Source organism: Chanodichthys erythropterus, chromosome 8 (assembly GCF_024489055.1).
Source record: "Chanodichthys erythropterus isolate Z2021 chromosome 8, ASM2448905v1, whole genome shotgun sequence".
Lineage (NCBI taxonomy): Eukaryota > Metazoa > Chordata > Actinopteri > Cypriniformes > Xenocyprididae > Chanodichthys > Chanodichthys erythropterus.
The window spans coordinates 33,441,975-33,458,978 of record NC_090228.1 but is presented as its reverse complement, the minus strand read 5'-3'; the positions used below and the strand labels follow the sequence as shown (position 1 = coordinate 33,458,978).

At 37.7% G+C, this 17,004-nt stretch overlaps 1 protein-coding gene across 4 annotated transcripts; it reads left to right on the top strand.

Moving 5' to 3' along the window:
- The first annotated feature begins 2,642 nt into the window (after window positions 1-2,642).
- On the top strand, window positions 2,643-16,448 carry LOC137024799 (uncharacterized). 4 transcript variants are annotated; one of them, XR_010895754.1, is made up of 10 exons: window positions 2,643-2,694; window positions 4,111-4,329; window positions 5,198-5,250; window positions 5,775-5,969; window positions 7,204-7,366; window positions 7,652-8,119; window positions 9,020-9,087; window positions 11,916-11,959; window positions 12,488-13,256; window positions 13,453-16,448. XR_010895754.1 is itself a non-coding variant. In XM_067392682.1 (9 exons), exons 2-9 carry the CDS (start codon window positions 4,161-4,163, stop codon window positions 12,537-12,539), a joined length of 1,212 nt encoding a protein of 403 aa, XP_067248783.1. In that variant the 5' UTR covers window positions 2,643-2,694; window positions 4,111-4,160; the 3' UTR covers window positions 12,540-16,448. The 4 variants fall into 4 exon arrangements, 3 of the variants coding, with proteins under 3 accessions (XP_067248783.1, XP_067248784.1, XP_067248785.1); XM_067392682.1 differs by having other exon boundaries at window positions 12,488-16,448; XM_067392683.1 differs by lacking the exon at window positions 9,020-9,087 and having other exon boundaries at window positions 12,488-16,448.
- Window positions 16,449-17,004: the final 556 nt, after the last annotated feature.

Here is a 17,004-nt window from a genome sequence, read left to right as displayed (position 1 = left end):
TATCTATTTTTGTTTAGAATTTTCTCCTGGTTTTGAGCAGATAGGGAGACAGGGAATTTTGATGTATTTTTGTTAATTTTTTCTTTGTTAGGTTAAAGTAGACTATTAAAAATAGTTAGTTTCTGTTTTGTTTGTTGTTTTGGCTTATGTCCATTCCTGAACCCAATAGTGGATGGAAAACAAAAAAAAAAACTGTTAAGCTCCTACAATAAACACAAATCTTTCCATACGTGACATTCTTTTATGTTACTCCTCCACTCCTAGACTGGGACGTAACATAATTGGGGGCTCGTCCGGGACATATCAGATCCCGGACGAAGGACTATAGAGAATGGAGTTTGATTTGACCGCGTTTACACTGTCCGCTTCTACGGAGGAGTTTAATTGCTGTAAGAAAGACGATCTGATCAAAATAGCTGATTTCTTTAAAATATCTGTTTCACGTTATGCTACTAAAAAGGAAATTAAGACTGTGTTGCATCGAAAGTTGGTAGAATATCAGATATTGCCCGATGTAACTGTTTCAAGTGAATCCGAGGAAGAGGCGGTCGCGTTAGGTAAAGAAGAAAAACCTTCCCAAATTGTGCAGCCTCGCAGCCCTCTCTTTGTACCTCCTGATCCAACTTTAGTGGTTCGATTGAAAGAGTTGGAGTTAGAAGTGAGGTGGCAAGAGCATCAAAATAAATTGTTGCATTTAAGAGAGTTAGAAATGGAGATGAGAAAACGGGGCATTGATATTCGTGGGGATCCAGTTGAAGCTATACACATGCAATCTCCGGGGTTACCTTCTTTCGCTTCTCTGCCAGCCGCGACTGGGGCGCCTGTTACTTCGAGCCCTGCAGCCCTTGTAGCAGGTTCATATGCAGTTAAAGTTTTTGATGTAGGGAAACATGTTAAATTGGTACCACCTTTTAGAGAGGCTGAAGTAGACTCCTACTTTATTGCATTTGAACGAGTAGCAGCAGCCCTTCAGTGGCTAAAAGAAATGTGGGCTCTTCTTTTACAGTGTAAATTAGTGGGAAAGGCTCAAGAGGTATGTGCATCCCTGCCTGTTGATACCAGTTTGGATTATGATGTAGGAAAAGCGGCTGTTGCGTGCATATGAGCTGGTCCCCGAGGCTTACAGACAAAAATTCCGAAATCATAAGAAAGCAGTCGCACAAACATTTGTTGAATTTTCAAGGGAAAAACAGGCTTTATTTGATAAGTGGTGTGCTGCATGCAAAGTGAACACATTCCAGCAACTTCGTGAATTAAAGGTACAATATGTAAAATTTTTGCAGTAAAATATCAAAAAACCACTAGGCTAGTGTTATATATTTTGTCCAGCTGATTACAAACAATATCTCTAATGTTTTCAACTACTTGTAAATCATGAGAAAATTCCTATTCTAAACAGTGACACGGGGCAGTGCAGTCACCTGTCAATGACGTCAGTTCCCTTTGTTACCGCCTTTACTGACGTAGAAACCACATGACAACAGTGCCGTGGACAAATGCAGAAGTAGAGTCTAGCGTCCAGCAAACCACTAGCTCGCTTCAAGCAGTTCCTTATTTACTTCTTGCACGTTTTATGGTGGATTGTGTTACTTATTTATGGAACATAATTACTGTTTACCATCTGCCGCTGGTTCTGTCGACAAGGACAGCTCCTGTAAACTCATGACCGGAAAAGCGGAAGCGGCGCCGGTGATTGTTTCATAATAAAAGTCCCGCTGCTCGTGTGGCGTGTGTTGATCAATCGCTCCAGCTCCTCGTTCAGCTCCCGCAACAATCGTTCCTGCTCTGCTTCATACTACAGTAACGTTAATAATCGCATCCACGAACATGAGTTCTTCCAGACTCCAATCCCTATTCTTTTGCACCGTTCATTGAGTTAGAGACCACATGTCCCAAGTTTCCGCTCTAAAACTTGGCGTCATCAAACTACGCCTTTGTTTTGAATAGGCTTCTAGCGACCTCTAGCGGAAAAAAATATCACAAATTGTACCTTTAATGTTGTTAGAAGATTTTAAAGGTTGTCTTTCTGATAATCTTGTAATTCATTTGAACATTCACGAAGGCAATCTTTTGTCTGAGACAGCCAAAAATCGTGCAGTGTATCCAGGACTTTAAACATTGTTGGAAACATTTGGGATATTGAAAGTCAGAGGTGTAAAGTCCATGGGTCAGAAAGCAAAAGTCCTTCCATGTGTTTATTCCACCCTTTTCACTAATTAGTTTTACCTCCTGGCTGAAAAACAAATACTGAGCAACAACAAAATGAGGACTTTTACTTTATGAACCTGGACTTTACACCTCTGTTGAAAGTACACAATTGAATAATAATATACACTGTGCTAGTGTTTTTTCGGCATTTTATTGCAAAATTATTACATGTTGTGCCTTTTAAGTCATATGTATTTTAAACGTGTAAACCACATTTGTAGCTATTTGAATACTATTAATGTAATATCTGGTATAAACCTTTTCTGCACCCAAACATTGAAATTTTGCCTTTTAGACAGAATCGTATACTCTCTAATTAACAGTTATTAATATTTTCTTAATATGATATGCCCTTTTTTGTACATTACTATACTTTTATGATTTTAGAGCAGCAGCATGTGAACAGGACTTTTATTTTGGTCTCCCGGTATGATGTCACACACCCCCGTCGTGCTCCTGCATCTGTTGTGATTCGGCTTCAGAAAGGTTTGTGTTTAACTTTTAAATTGTTTAAATCAAGGCCAACTGTTAAATCAGTTTCATTTTTACAATCTATGTAAAATAGATTAATCAATTTCGAATGCAATGATGTGATGCTATTTTGTTTAAGTAAAGCCCTTCCACACGAGTAACATTAAAAGGTGCGTCTCGATTCCTACACAGAGAATCAGTTTATTATGATCATGAATTCGGTTACTGAAATAGTAGTGATGTAGTTTTTCGAAAGTCTAGTTTCAACCAGTGTAAGATTCCTACATTTTTAAAATTAATCTTACTTTCATATGGCCAACTGTATTTATAAAAAGTGTAAATACTTTACAATAGGGTTTCATTTTGTTAGCATTAGTTAACGTGAATCAACCATGAATGAACAATACTTCTACATGAATTATTAATCTTAGTTCATATGAATCTCAACATTTTAAGACATTTTTAAGAGACAGAGTTGTCTCTGTTAACATTAGTTAGTGCACTGTGAGCTAACATAAAGAAAATTATTTTATTAACTTACATTCACAAAGGTTTTTGTTCTTAGCTAAAGCATTAACAATTGAGATCTTATTATAAAGTGATACCAAAAACTCTATTGCCTAAGAAAATAAATAAATAAATAAAATAAAATACCTAAATAATGACATTACTTGGTTTATATATAAAGAAATAAAATACAATAATCAAACCATATTGTTGATGTAAATAATACGAGAACAAAAAAAGTGCTAGAAATTAATAACGCATCAATGTCTGTGAAAAAAACAAAAAAAAAAAAACAAAACAATTTTAACATTACAGTAAGAGTAAAAATCTTTAAAGGTTTTGTTCACCCAAAAATGAAATTTCTGTCATTAATTACTCACCCTCATGTCATTCCACAACTGCAAGACCTTTGTTCATCTTCAGAACACAAATTAAGATATTTTTGATGAAATCCAATGGCTCAGTGAGGCCTGTATTGACAGTAAGACAGTTAACACTTTCAATTCCCAGAAAGCTACTAAAGACATATTTAAAACAGTTCATGTGACTACAGTGGTTAAACCTTAATGTTATGAAGCGACAGGAATACTTTTTGTGCAGCAAAAAACTAAGTGTTAAAGCATGCTACTAATGCATTGAAATTGGAAGTTGTTGTAACTCATGCATAAAATGTCCAATCTGTCTCAATCTTCACATGTTTGATAAGTGTCCTGGCCTGAAGACATCTGCATGCCAAAATGTAGATATAATCATAGCGCCACCAGCTGGCAGCAGGAAGGGTGGCAAATACAGATAACTTTGTAGTCCTCTTATATTTACCTACTTAAATGCATATTGCCCACTGTGTTCTGTTTTCCTAAAGCACCCAGAGATTTAGTTTGGATGTTTTTCTTTCTGTAAATTATTTTCCTCTTAAACACACAGAAAAACTCCTGGTGAAGCGACTGAGATCCACGTGACTCACTATTATAAAGATGGCGTTTATTAAAGTGGAGAGTGAAGACATGAAGATTGAAGAAACATTCAGAGTGAAACAAGAAACTGAGGAACAAACAAAGATGACATTTATGAAAGAGGAGAGTGAAAACATGAGGATTGAAGAAACATCCAGAGTGGAACATGACGATCCTGAGGAACAAACAGGTTGGTTTCATTCTCAAAGCTGAACTTGCTGAACCTGTCATTTGATCCTTATTATAATGTCCAGCTCTACAGAAATGAATGATATTTTTGAAGCTTTTCAAATACTAATGCTGCTTCAGCCTGAGAAGATCTGACTTCCACTTTGGGTGTTTGTTATTTTGACGTCAAACATTAAATTAGGAAAAATAACACAGAACCAAGACAATTATTTTTTGTAACACTAAACAAAAAATCAACTTCTGAATTAAACAATGAAAACCATTCATTTCTTTCACTGAATTATGCGACAGTTTCTAAGAAAGCATGAAGCCTACAGTACCAGCAACTAAAATTCAGATGGTCAAAATTAGTTAACAAACTAAATATTATCATAATACAGTTTAATATACCTGAATATAAATAGGAGTATATATATTCACTGAATCAATCCATAAATGAGTCAGTAGTTTTTTACTTCTTATCCTCAGTCACAATGGGCCTTATTTATGAAACAAATGTATGACAGAAAACTGGGTCATTTCCATGCAAAACTTGTCATTGGTCAATATGGACATGAGCAGATAGATAGATATATTTTACAATGACTGTGCAATAAATAAATACTGCAAATATTTTAATAATACACATTTTTATAAAATTATTGTAATAATTCAAATGAGGTAATTGTTTTTAAATAAAATAATTTAATAATGTATAATAGTAAAAAGACAGAATGAAAAATTAAGTTTTAACATTTAAAATGATTAACTTCTATAAAATAGTTATATATTTATATATATAATATATATAATCAGATTACACAAAAGATCAATGCAATATATTGTTTTTTTTTTTTCTCTTCCTGATTCTAATTGATTTCTACATACAGGTGCAAAGACAGGAACGGAAAAAACATACAAGGGTAGACGACAGACAACAAAGGTGATTATCCAAAGTAATCTGATATTGATATTAATCCAAATAAACAGTATCGTACATCACATAATATATTTGCCAAACTCAGTACTTCAATGGTTTTGTTTAAGGTCAAACATTTTGATAGGATGTTAGATTTTGGCATTGATTGCTTAAGCGTTAACTACTGGATCCATGGATAAATGTATACATAGATGCCCCATTAGCGGCTGTTTCTATAGGCTGCTATACGTAAGCTGTCCGCCATATTGGAACAGTCAAAGTAGGTTCGTGAACATTCGAGAGCAAGATGACTCAGCGTCTGCAACTGTGGTACAATAAATTAGTCCTGTGTTTAATAAACAGTGATATATTTCTTCAATTCATGCATTGGATAATATGGTAACTTCTTAATGTCACAACTTAAAGTCCTGTAAAGGTCATTGGTGAGAATATTTTCTGTGACAATAGACTGTGACTCGTCAGTACAGTAGGGGTGAAAAAAACACAGCATGCAGCGTTGTAATTATTATTTATGATTCTTTGTCCAGTTGCCTAGTCAAAAGGATTGCCATACATGCAAGGAAAAAATTGGGGTAGCAAGAAAGATGTGTCCACACTGCGGTGCCAAGCAGCCTTATAAACAGAAGCTTGAGGAAAGAAAGAAAAATCTTGCCCAAGAGTGGAAAGACCAGCAGAAAAACCCCAGCACTGTGAGCAAGGTGTATGAAGCAACAGAACTACTGGTAGGTTTATCTTTTAGATGTTTGTCATTAAATAGTAAATACTGTAAATAATCCTTGATCTTTACCATTTACACATGCATTTCTATATTCATACAGACGTTTCAGCCTTTCTTCAGTGTTCACACTGATTGAGGCTAAAACATTGCGTATTTTTCAGCTTTCGGTGTGAAACATTAGATGGGTATAATTGAAAAGAATTGGTGTAGTGTCCAAACTCTGTCCTGGAGGGACCTCAACACACCTGCTTGGAAGTCTAGTATGCCTAGTTAGACCTTGATAAGCTGGTTCAGGTGTGTTTAATTGGGGTTGGAGCTGAACTTTGCAGAACAGTGATGTTGCTCATGTGCGATTAAAATAAATGTGTGATAGGTAAATTTTTTCGTCTGTATACTAGCACAAGAGGTTTCGGACATGCCCTTAAGTGCACCTGCGCCATGTGCTTCAGATCATGCACTTCGATTGCCCTGTGTGTTGTTAGCTATGTAAAATAATGCATTTGACATCTTTATATATCAGTTTTGCCAAGTCTGCAGTTTTCCTGTGGAATTGGGCTACTTTTACACTGTTGCTGCAGGTTGTTTTTCATGTCCGAGGGTTGAAGTGATATTAGTAATATTTAGTCCCTGGAATGCAAATTTTATCAGGGGAACCCCACCAAAAATGCAGATTTTTACTGTGGGACACCTCTCCTGAAATGCAGTTGGACAGGTTTCGTTGCGAAAACCTGGCAACCCTCTTATGTACATTTGTTTTATAATTAGCAGTGCCAGTAGGCTTCGGATTTAGCTTGCGTTACTAATAGCTGTGTCATGTCTCTCTGTTTTTAGGATTCTTATCAATTTATCAAAATTTCCAAGAAACAAGGCACATCAATTAATTACATGACCTCGATGTAACATTTAAGCTATCATTTACAAAGTTTTGTGCTTTACTCGTGTCATTGTATTCATGTAAAACAACATTCAAATACAAAAGGTTTTGCTGTATCACTGCTGGTGGTGGTGCAGTTGTCAAGTTTACCGGCACATGTCTACCGGGAGCAGGATTGGACACCCCTGTTGTATCACAATAACTGAAAAACCAAGCCAGCTGGGGATGGGAGGGAATTACTAACTTGGTTTACTCTGTCATTCAGTGCATTGGTTATCTGTCTAGCTATCATAGCATAAAAACACTGTTTTTTTCAGTACTCTGAAATTTTCAGTCTTGTGACTTTGTTTTAATATTGTTCCAGCTCCACAAGTGGGACCTTTTGGAAAGGTACCCAGTCCTCCTCCTTGCCAGGAAAACCAATAAAGGTTTTTCAGCTGAGTGCTTCTGTCCATGGCAAATGAACTCAGAGGAGACTCAGGATGCATGTGTCACCATAAAGAAGCAGTATGAAAGTCTTCTTAATGGTAATGAACATGTGCATGTTACATTTTTACACAATCGATTGCTTATTAGTGCATCCTTGATTGATTTAAGAATTGCTTTTTTAATTTAGTAGGATATTGTTAATATTAGTTTCTCTTATATTTGTTTTCCTGGTACAGTTTTGCCATGTCTGCTTATTATATTGTATTTATAAGGGGTTTGCAATGTTGCAAAGTTTTCAGTCCTTTAAGTAGATGTCTGTTGCATATTTGTTCATTGCAGAAACTTATGCAAAGGTTTACATCACAATTTCTTTTTTCCAACAGTGGTGATCGCCGATAAACTAGCAAGTGGCAATGGCAAGACTCCAGCAACAAATATCACAAAGACAAAGATTTCACCATTAGCAAATATCTGCCCTTCAGACACAGCATCAGAGTCTAAACCTCCGCTCACCCATGAGTCTTATACTCTTACTCCCGTGTCTTCCTCCCTGGCTTCTCCTGTGCCCTCTTCTTTCCATTCCACCCAGACACCTGTTGTTTCCTGCACCACCTCCTTGACCCCTCCTGTATCTTTATCCGTTGTTCCTCCTCTGTCCTCCCTGACTCATCCTGATGTCATCTCCTCTCAGTCCAGTCCTGTGTCTTCCTCCCTAACTTCTGCCCTGCCTTCAGCTCCTACCCTTTCTACCTGTTCAAAACTCACTCCTGTGTCCATTGAGCAAGGCACTCCAGACTCAGAATGTTCCTCACGAAGAAAAAAACCAACAAAGAGGAAAGAAGACTCTTGTGGTATGTGTGGATTTATCAGTCATTTTTATCGCCATACAAAAAAGGTGTTTTGCTGTATCACTGCCGGTGGTGGTACAGTTGTCAAGTTTACCGGCACAGGCAACACTGTACTAGATTTTGCACTGTCAAACAGTTTTAGTTAGCAGAAGAAACCGATTTCTCGTTGTTTTTTTTTTAACTATTCAAGCAAGATACAATTAGTATCCATATTTAGCAAATTTTGGAAATAAGCTATTTTCATTGCATGTGCGAGACTTCTGATTTATTAGCACCTAAACGTAAATAACTGGAAGAGTAACAAAGTGAAGTAAATGTTAAAACTTCTTGCGCTACAAGCCAATGTGTGTATGATTATGATAATACAAATTAAAATAATGTGAACAGTTAATTTGTGATATCAGGCAGCACAATGGACTGTTTTTGTTGGTCCATATTAAATATACAAATTTCCCAACTTATATTTATATTTAAAAAAATGTATTGCTTTGATAATTTCTTGTGTTCATACAAACATACTAAATATAGAAATCAATGTTTCAAAAATATGAATCTAAGATCTGTCTAGAGGAAAAATAGTCACAATAACGGTGACTACTTCATCATGGTCATGTGAGCTTTGTAAAAAGAAAGACTCCAAATAATGCAAAGTGAAATTTTAACAAAAAAGACAAAAAGTGTGGTGTATTGTGGGATGTTCCCACATCTCAAAAATGTGACTTTTTTTAATGGCATATTGTAAAATAAGTGAAAATGGTGCTGTTCAGTTTTGTAATTAAAGAAAATTTAATTCAAAAACTTAAAGGAAACTTTTTGAAAATCAAAATTGCAGTTCATGTCTGTTGAACTTTTTCTTTTACTCATGTCTGGTTCAAATTATAATCTTCTTTTTATTCGTTTTAGTATGCCCAATGCATAAAGACTCCACCAGTTTCCCCTACAAAAAAATCCTGAGGAAAAGAATCAGGGAGGTTTGTTTCAAAAACCATTTATAAACCATATATATATATATATAGGGCTGGACGATAAAACGATAACGATTTGTATCGCGATAGACACGTGATCGATATCAATAAAAAATGTGTTCGATAAAACGTTCGATATTTTTTATTCTTCGTCGGAAGAAAACGGGTTGCGAAGCAAGTTTGGTTGTATTAACAAAGGCACGCGCTTTTCACACACATCCAATTTTGTGCAAGGGAATCCGCCTGTGAGTGGAGAGATTCCTGCTCGCGCATTTGATGCGCTCTCGACATTTTTCAATATAATAACGCCATAGAACCCGCATTAAATGAAATATTAATGTGAGAAGAAAGTCGTGATTTTTCGTGAAATTTCACAATTTTGTATTGGTTAAAACAAATGGAGAATATCTCATTTTTCTGTAGGTGCTCGACCATTTCCGTGTGTGGCGCTTGATCGCCGCCGTTCTTTGGAAATATTTAAAATCAGGATGGATGATTACATGCTTTAAATCACCGATTTGGGCAGCTTTGAGCAGCTCTTGAGGTTCTTATCCAGTATGAATGATGTAATCCTTGCTGGTGTAGTTGTGTTTACCGACTTTGATGAGGCTCTTTGCGCTGTCCACTCAGTTGTCATCAGCAGGAAAATCTCTCTCTATGATTGCGCTGGTTGGTTATTTTCACAGCTAGAATATGACGGCTGCACAAATAGACTTTTAAATGTTCACGGTTTTTATTATATTTCTTACTGTGGTATTGTAATTTCAGGGATGAAAAAAAAAATTACAGACATAAATGAAATGCGGGACACTACTTAAGTCTTGCGGGACAAAGCTCCTAATTTCGGGAGTCACCCTAGTTTAGACTTATGTTTACATTTTAATTATTTGAGTTTTCCATGGTTGTTGACATTTCTGTCTTAATAACTGAGGGGATTATGATCAAAGGAAAGTTAAGTTTAAAATAAAAATGTTTAAATGTAATATATTTGTAACAAGGTTAGTAGATGTGGGAAGAAGGAGGCGGGAACCGGCGAACGTTCACCAAAACTTTAATATAAAATAAACAAACAAAACGAAAGTAATGCCGGCAGACCCTCGCGGACGTCTGCCGGCCACACAAACATAACAAAACATAAAATAAAGTCCAGGCCTGGTCCTCTCTCGTCCTTCACTGATGTCGCTCCTCCTTTTATGCCTCCGGAGCTCCTCCGTGAGAGACTCGAGGCCGGCACGCCTCGCAGGTGACGCTCATTATCACTCGCGTCACCGGCCTCGCGCCGTTCCCTCACGGCTCTCGCCCGCCCTGCTCGTCACATACCCCCAACGCCCCTCGCAGGCCGGGGGGTACCTCCGAGACTGCGCTTCACTCCCCCCCGGGGCCTGTCTAGGCGGCCGCAGCACCTGGGGGTAAGGACAGACGAGACGAGAGAAAGGAGACGGAAGCAAGGGGAGCGACAGGACGAGAGAGGGGAGAGAGGAAAAAGAAAGAAAAAAAAAATGCTGGGTCCGGCTCCCAGACACACTGCCGCTCGGTCCTCAGCCTGCCAAGAGGCTCTTCTTCGCGGTGCCATGCGGTGGCACTGGACGCTCGGTGGACGGCCCGATCCTCGACCGCCTCCTGGCGGCCGGCGATGGCTCCTCCGACTGAGGGCAGCCGGCAGCGAGTCCCCCGTCCCCTGCTCCTCCCCTTCATGGCGGACGGCAGCAGGCTCCGGCAGACGGCGGCGACTCCTCCGCTCCCTCCAGGTCCAGGACGGCAGCCACCCCACCTCGTCCCAGGAGCACGGCATCCGGGTCTCCGTCCCACCTTTCACAAGGCTCCAGCACCACCGCCTCGGGCAGCCTTTCGCGGTCTTCACTTCCGCGCTGCCCGAACTCCGCAGCACCGCGATCCCCCTCAGCAGCGAGGGCTCTCCGACAGCATGTCCCTCCTTCCTCCCGGGTTTCGGCACCAATGTAACAAGGTTAGTAGATATGGGAAGAAGGAGGCGGGAACCGGCGAACATTCAACAAAACTTTAATATAAAATAAACAAACAAAACGAAAGTAATGCCGGCAGACCCTCGCGGACGTCTGCCGGCCACACAAACATAATAAAACATAAAATAAAGTCCAGGCCTGGTCCTCTCTCGTCTTTCATTGTAGTCGCTCCTCCTTTTATGCCTCCGGAGCTCCTCCGTGAGAGACTCGAGGCCGGCACGCCTCGCAGGTGACGCTCATTATCACTCGCGTCACCGGCCTCGCGCCGTTCCCTCACGGCTCTCGCCCGCCCTGCTCGTCACAATATTTTTCTCCTGGTCCTTTTTTTAAATGGGTCATAAAAAATATCAATAATTATCGATATCGACCGATATGAAACACTGATATCGTGATACAGTTTTCAGCCATATCGCCCAGCCCTATATATATATATATATATATATATATATGTATATGTGTATATATATATAAAATGATAAAAATACCACATAGATAATAATACTGTTATAATTTTGTATGTTGAAATTACAAAATGTCTGTGAAAAAAAAAAAAACATTACCAAATGTACTGTGTCATTAATGTAAGGTTTAAGAATTCATATAATTCGTTTTATAAAGTTTGACCATGGATTTTAATAAGAAGTTTTGCTTAGTGCAAATTTTAAATCTTGTACAATAGTAGTTTGACAAAATTAAAAATTGAAAGTCCATATTTTTCTAAATTGATATTTTGAGTTTATGCTTATGTTGTATGTAGATTTAATGTTAAATTTACAGTCCAATATTATATTCTACCTGTATGTGTTGAAAGAAAATGACATTAATTTCACCATGTTTCTTTCTGTCTTTAAGGGCCATGCGGAGGTGTTGGTGCAGTGGTATCCTTGCTCTGGATGGTGCGCATGTTGTCTGAACTTTACTGTAGATGATTGACAGAACAAAACTAACAAAATTAACATTTATAAACATTTTTCAGCTTTAACTGCAGTTTTGATCCATTGGATATAAAATTAAACCAAATATATGTTTTAAAACTATTTTTCATGGTAATTTCTTTGTGCAACAACAGACTTGTTACACAAATCCCAACAGATAAAACTATAATCTATAATAGCTATAATCATTAACACCTTTAAACAGCTTTATAGCTTGAAGTTCAGAATTTCATTTGAAATGTGATGTGCTTATTGAATTTAATTTTATAATGTACAAAATACAGTATGTGGATTGTTTTGAAACAGTCATTATTATTGAAACAGCCATCATTATTACCCAATATACTTAGTGTAAAAAAAACAATGCTGCATTATATTGTCTCTTCATGTTATATTGAGACTTCATGTCTCATTGTATGTCAACATACTATTTATATTCCAAACAGTAATGAACAATGTGACAGTAATACTTTTTTCCGTCTCTTACAGTGGGGCAGAATGGGAAAACTCATGGGAACCAAAAGAAAACATTGAAGATTAATACCATCCCAAAGATCTGTTCCAATGTTTTGTTGCTGTTGTTTTTCTATATTTGAAGATTGATAAAGTAGATAAAATGTTTTGAAATAAATGTCACAGCCTCTGTTCCTTCATATACACTTGATTTTTAAGATTGTTTATAATTTGTCAATTAAGAGTGTAAATACATGCACATTATCTGAATTTTCCTGCAGTAAACATATCACTAAATGCATTAAGTTAAAAGCCACCTAGGATTTTACATCCTTTCTCTGTAGGTAAGAAATATTACTCGACTTAATACCAGAGTAATACTTTTTGAAAAATTATGCCCCTTTCATTCCTAAGCCCATCCACCACTGGGATGTGAGCAAATCAGGTTATGTAGTCAAGCGTTTCCCTCTATTATAAAATCACCCACTCAAAACTCACTGCAAAAACTCTTTATCATCCTGAGAGATTCTTGCATCTAATCAATGATATGAAGAAGAACCCATGCCTGCTTTAAATTACAGAATTTATCAAACTAATTATGATTTTGTTTTCACCCAGTACATTTTATGGAGTCCCGTCCTTCACACACATTCGCATGACTATCTTTGTGAGGACATTTATTGCTATAATACAATCCCTACCCAATAGACATTTTCCTTCTCTGTGGATTGATGGATGAACTCCTTTAACCTGAGCCACAAATGTGCTACAAAAGTTTTACTTCCATGCAAACAGGACTTTGCTTGTAAGACATTACTCCATTTGTAAGATGTGAGGAACCAAAATTATGTATTTACTTTGTCCCTTTAAACTGTAAATGAAAACTGTAAAAGAGTTGTTAACTCCTACAATATCTGTAAAAAGGTCTGTTATAAGATGTTTAAACTGTTTATGAAACATTTTGTGAAAATGAGTAACCAATTTCACCTTTTTGTTCACAGCTCAATGTTTGCTGTGGTAAATTTCCCTAATGAAGAAGACCGTTTCACTGTCAGAAACCTGGTGCTCCAATGAAGGATGTTATTGGCCTCCATATAAGAGCCAAGAGAGGATAAAGAAGGCAGTGATGTTGCGTGAAAAGACAAACACTGATACATGGAGATACACCCATTTGAATTAATGAAGAAAAATTGAGTGTTTTAAACGAATATTGAAAAACTAAATGTGCAGGCATAACTGCCAACTCAAACGCATTCAGCGTGAGACTCACGCAATTGACCCAGTTCTCATGCTCTCACGCCACACCCCCATATTCTCACGTAGCAGTGCAGTAGTCATAAGGCGTTTCTCAATGTCAAGGAAGGATCCTCGGAAGCCAGAATTTCGAGGATGCTACGTCTTCGACATCCGTCGAAGGACTGTTCCAATGTCGAGGATCCTCGGAATTTCAAACAAGGACTGAGTCCTTCGTTCGAAAAATATCCCATATACAGGAAAGGATGCATATGTGTAGCCTTCACGCTCTTCGCGATCTAAAATCACCCACAATCCTATGCATGCAGCTTTGTGATCTTGTTAAAAAAATAAATAAAATGTCGGACGTTAGCAAGCAATATGCTTTCAAATGTAAGTATATTTACGTTACCAAACATTTGTAATAACTGTAGTAAATATGTCAGATAAATAAAGTTTAAAGTTTAAATGCCAGTACAAATTACTACCTTATTGATATTATAAATTATACAAATACAAATTACGTTATTGATGGCTAACTGAACAGGACCGTCATTTAACAATTGTTAGCTTGGTTGCCGTCACCGGCATTTCTTTTACCTTTTCACTGATGTAATGACGCAGTGACTTGCTAGTCTGTTCCATTTACGTGTTCTCCGAATGCTAAAGAGGAGCCTCGCCTAGCCTCTGAAGGAAGTGACTTGGAAGGACCAGTCCTGCCAAGGAAGTATCCTTGACATTGAGAAACGCCTATAGATATATACACTAGATGTCGCCTTGGGGTTCTAAGCATGCGTCAAAACCGCCGCCATCTTGGAACAGGGGTCTTGTCATAGGAAGTAGCTAGGTAACGCTGCTATCTCCACCTGTACTATGAATTCATGGACGATGCCGGACTTTTGTGCTGCGTATGGATGTTCAAACAAAAGAAATCTAAACACCAGACAGCAAGGGATTACATTTCACAAGTGAGAATGTGTTTTATGATATTGAATGTTACGAAATTATATTTCTGGTTACGTTGGTTTGTTTCAGTCCTTGGTTAACGACCGCAGCTAATCCATGCTAGTTACCCATTAGTTTTTGACAGTTTGCGTGGCAGGGGCAGCTGCCACTGAAACCTGTCACTCAACCCGTCACCGCTATATGCGCTTGCCCCGCGACCTGTCACCGCTGCCACTCGACCTGCCACGGCTATACCCGCCTGCCCCGCGACCTGCCACGGATAAACGCGCCTGTCAAGCCACCTTTCCACTGCACACGACAAACGACAGCCGTTGGAAGTAATTAATTTCCAATGGAGAGTAGTACGGGGGCTGCGTGGAGTTCCGATCATATGCGAATGCGGAAATTTTGGATCCGATTTGAGCTTCGGATGCGTTGAAATATTTGAACTTCTGCGGCTAGACCGTATGCGACCGGCCGACCGGATATGATGTATTCTAATCAAAACTATGAGCGCAAAGTTAGAATTACCAATATTTTAACACTTTAATGTTATTCTGTAAACACTATTTCTTTAAAATGGTGGTTATTAATAATTATGTCAAAAAAGAAGATATTTTATGATTATTAAATCTTTTTTTTTTTTTTTTACGTATTAGCTCTATAAAATCTACTAGTATGTTTTTTTTTTTTTATTTTAGATGTATTGAGGGTCATTTGCTTTGTATGGATATATTCATACATGCATTAACGTTACATTCATTAAAATCATTCAGTTTACCATGGTGGTTGCTGGGTTGGAATAAGCCGAGGGTAACAGTTGCTTCACTACCAATTTCAAAGTTCCGTGCGACTGCCGCTAGGGGTGAAATGCGTCAATCGGATGCGAATGTCGTGTGCAGTGGAAAGGCGGCCTCAGTCGACCTGCCACGACTATACTAGCCTGCCCCGCGACCTGCCACGGATAAACGCGCCTGCCCCGCGACCTGTATGCGGTCATGCCATCTATGCTTAAAATGTATTGCGCGTATAGAGGGTATGCATCGACGTCATTTTCCCACCGAAAACGCGCTCCCTCAGCTGGACTGAGTGGCAAAAGAACCAGCTGCGTAACTGGATTAATAGGAGAAAAGGCGAAAATGCAAGTAAAACTAACGAATTACCCAAAAGGTTGGACTCGAAAGTTCTTACAACTTGTCAAATAAACCTAATCCATGGATATTGACATGCAGCCAGGAATCGTGTTTCCTGACATTTATATGTGCCTGATTTGACGCCGGGGAAATACATAAAGCAAATTTGCCAGTGAATATTTTATATAACTACAATATCGGTAGCTTTAAATCTGTTTAATCACTTATATCAATGTTGTATCGTCATATTGTCCAGCCCTAAAACATATATAGTTTTATAGTATAGTTTTTGACAGTGTTGTTTATTTAAAATCACCCAGTTATGCATAATATAAGATGGTAAATATTTAATTGATGAGTTGTCAACATAATATATAACAATACAATATATAAGGTATGATTTTACCTAAAAATCCAACAATTCGACACAAAATGATCACTGCAAATCCATGTTTCTCTGCTGGAGTCCAGCTGTTTCTGTGAATTGCAGTGATCCATTTGCTTCTTTTTCTGTCGCTTTCTCTAGTTTTTAAATATAAACCTCAGGCTTTGTGTCAAATCTATTTGTACAGTCAGCCGCAAAGCTCTTTATAATGCTACCTAGCTTGTTTGCTAGCTTGTTTACAATAGCTTGTTGGATACTAAGTCACCCACACAAACATTGTGATAAGAATATGTGAACTGTAATAAGGCTAATAGATTTACTATTGTGTGTTGGGTTTTGCTCAATGTGTATTCATCGTATTTTGGTGAATTGGTTGTAAACAACTTCAAAAATATTCCAATAAATTAATGATTTTGAAGAAGAATATTTTGGTCAATTAAGTCAGTTTTTTTTAAAAAATGTTTTATTGAATCAAAGAGAAACACTGAACATAATGGCACAGTCAGTCTCCATGCTACAATAATAATATTAGTAAGGTTTTCTTCTGTGTAACATTACATATCCTTTTTATAAGTAAAAGTTTGCCCCTGAAATTTACGCCCCTGAAGTGGCCTTAACTACTATGTACTTACATCAAAAAATAAGTACAATGTACTTATTGGGTTCATATTGAATTGCAAAACACGTTTGCTGCTATTGAGGTGGATATAGGTAAGGTTAGGGAAAGCTTTGGTGGTATGGGTAGGTTTAAGGGTAGGGGTCAGGTGTAAGGGATGGGTCAACAGTGTAATTATAAATGTAATTACAGAAATTATTTACAGATGTAATTACATGCAGGTGTTTTTAAAATATAAGTA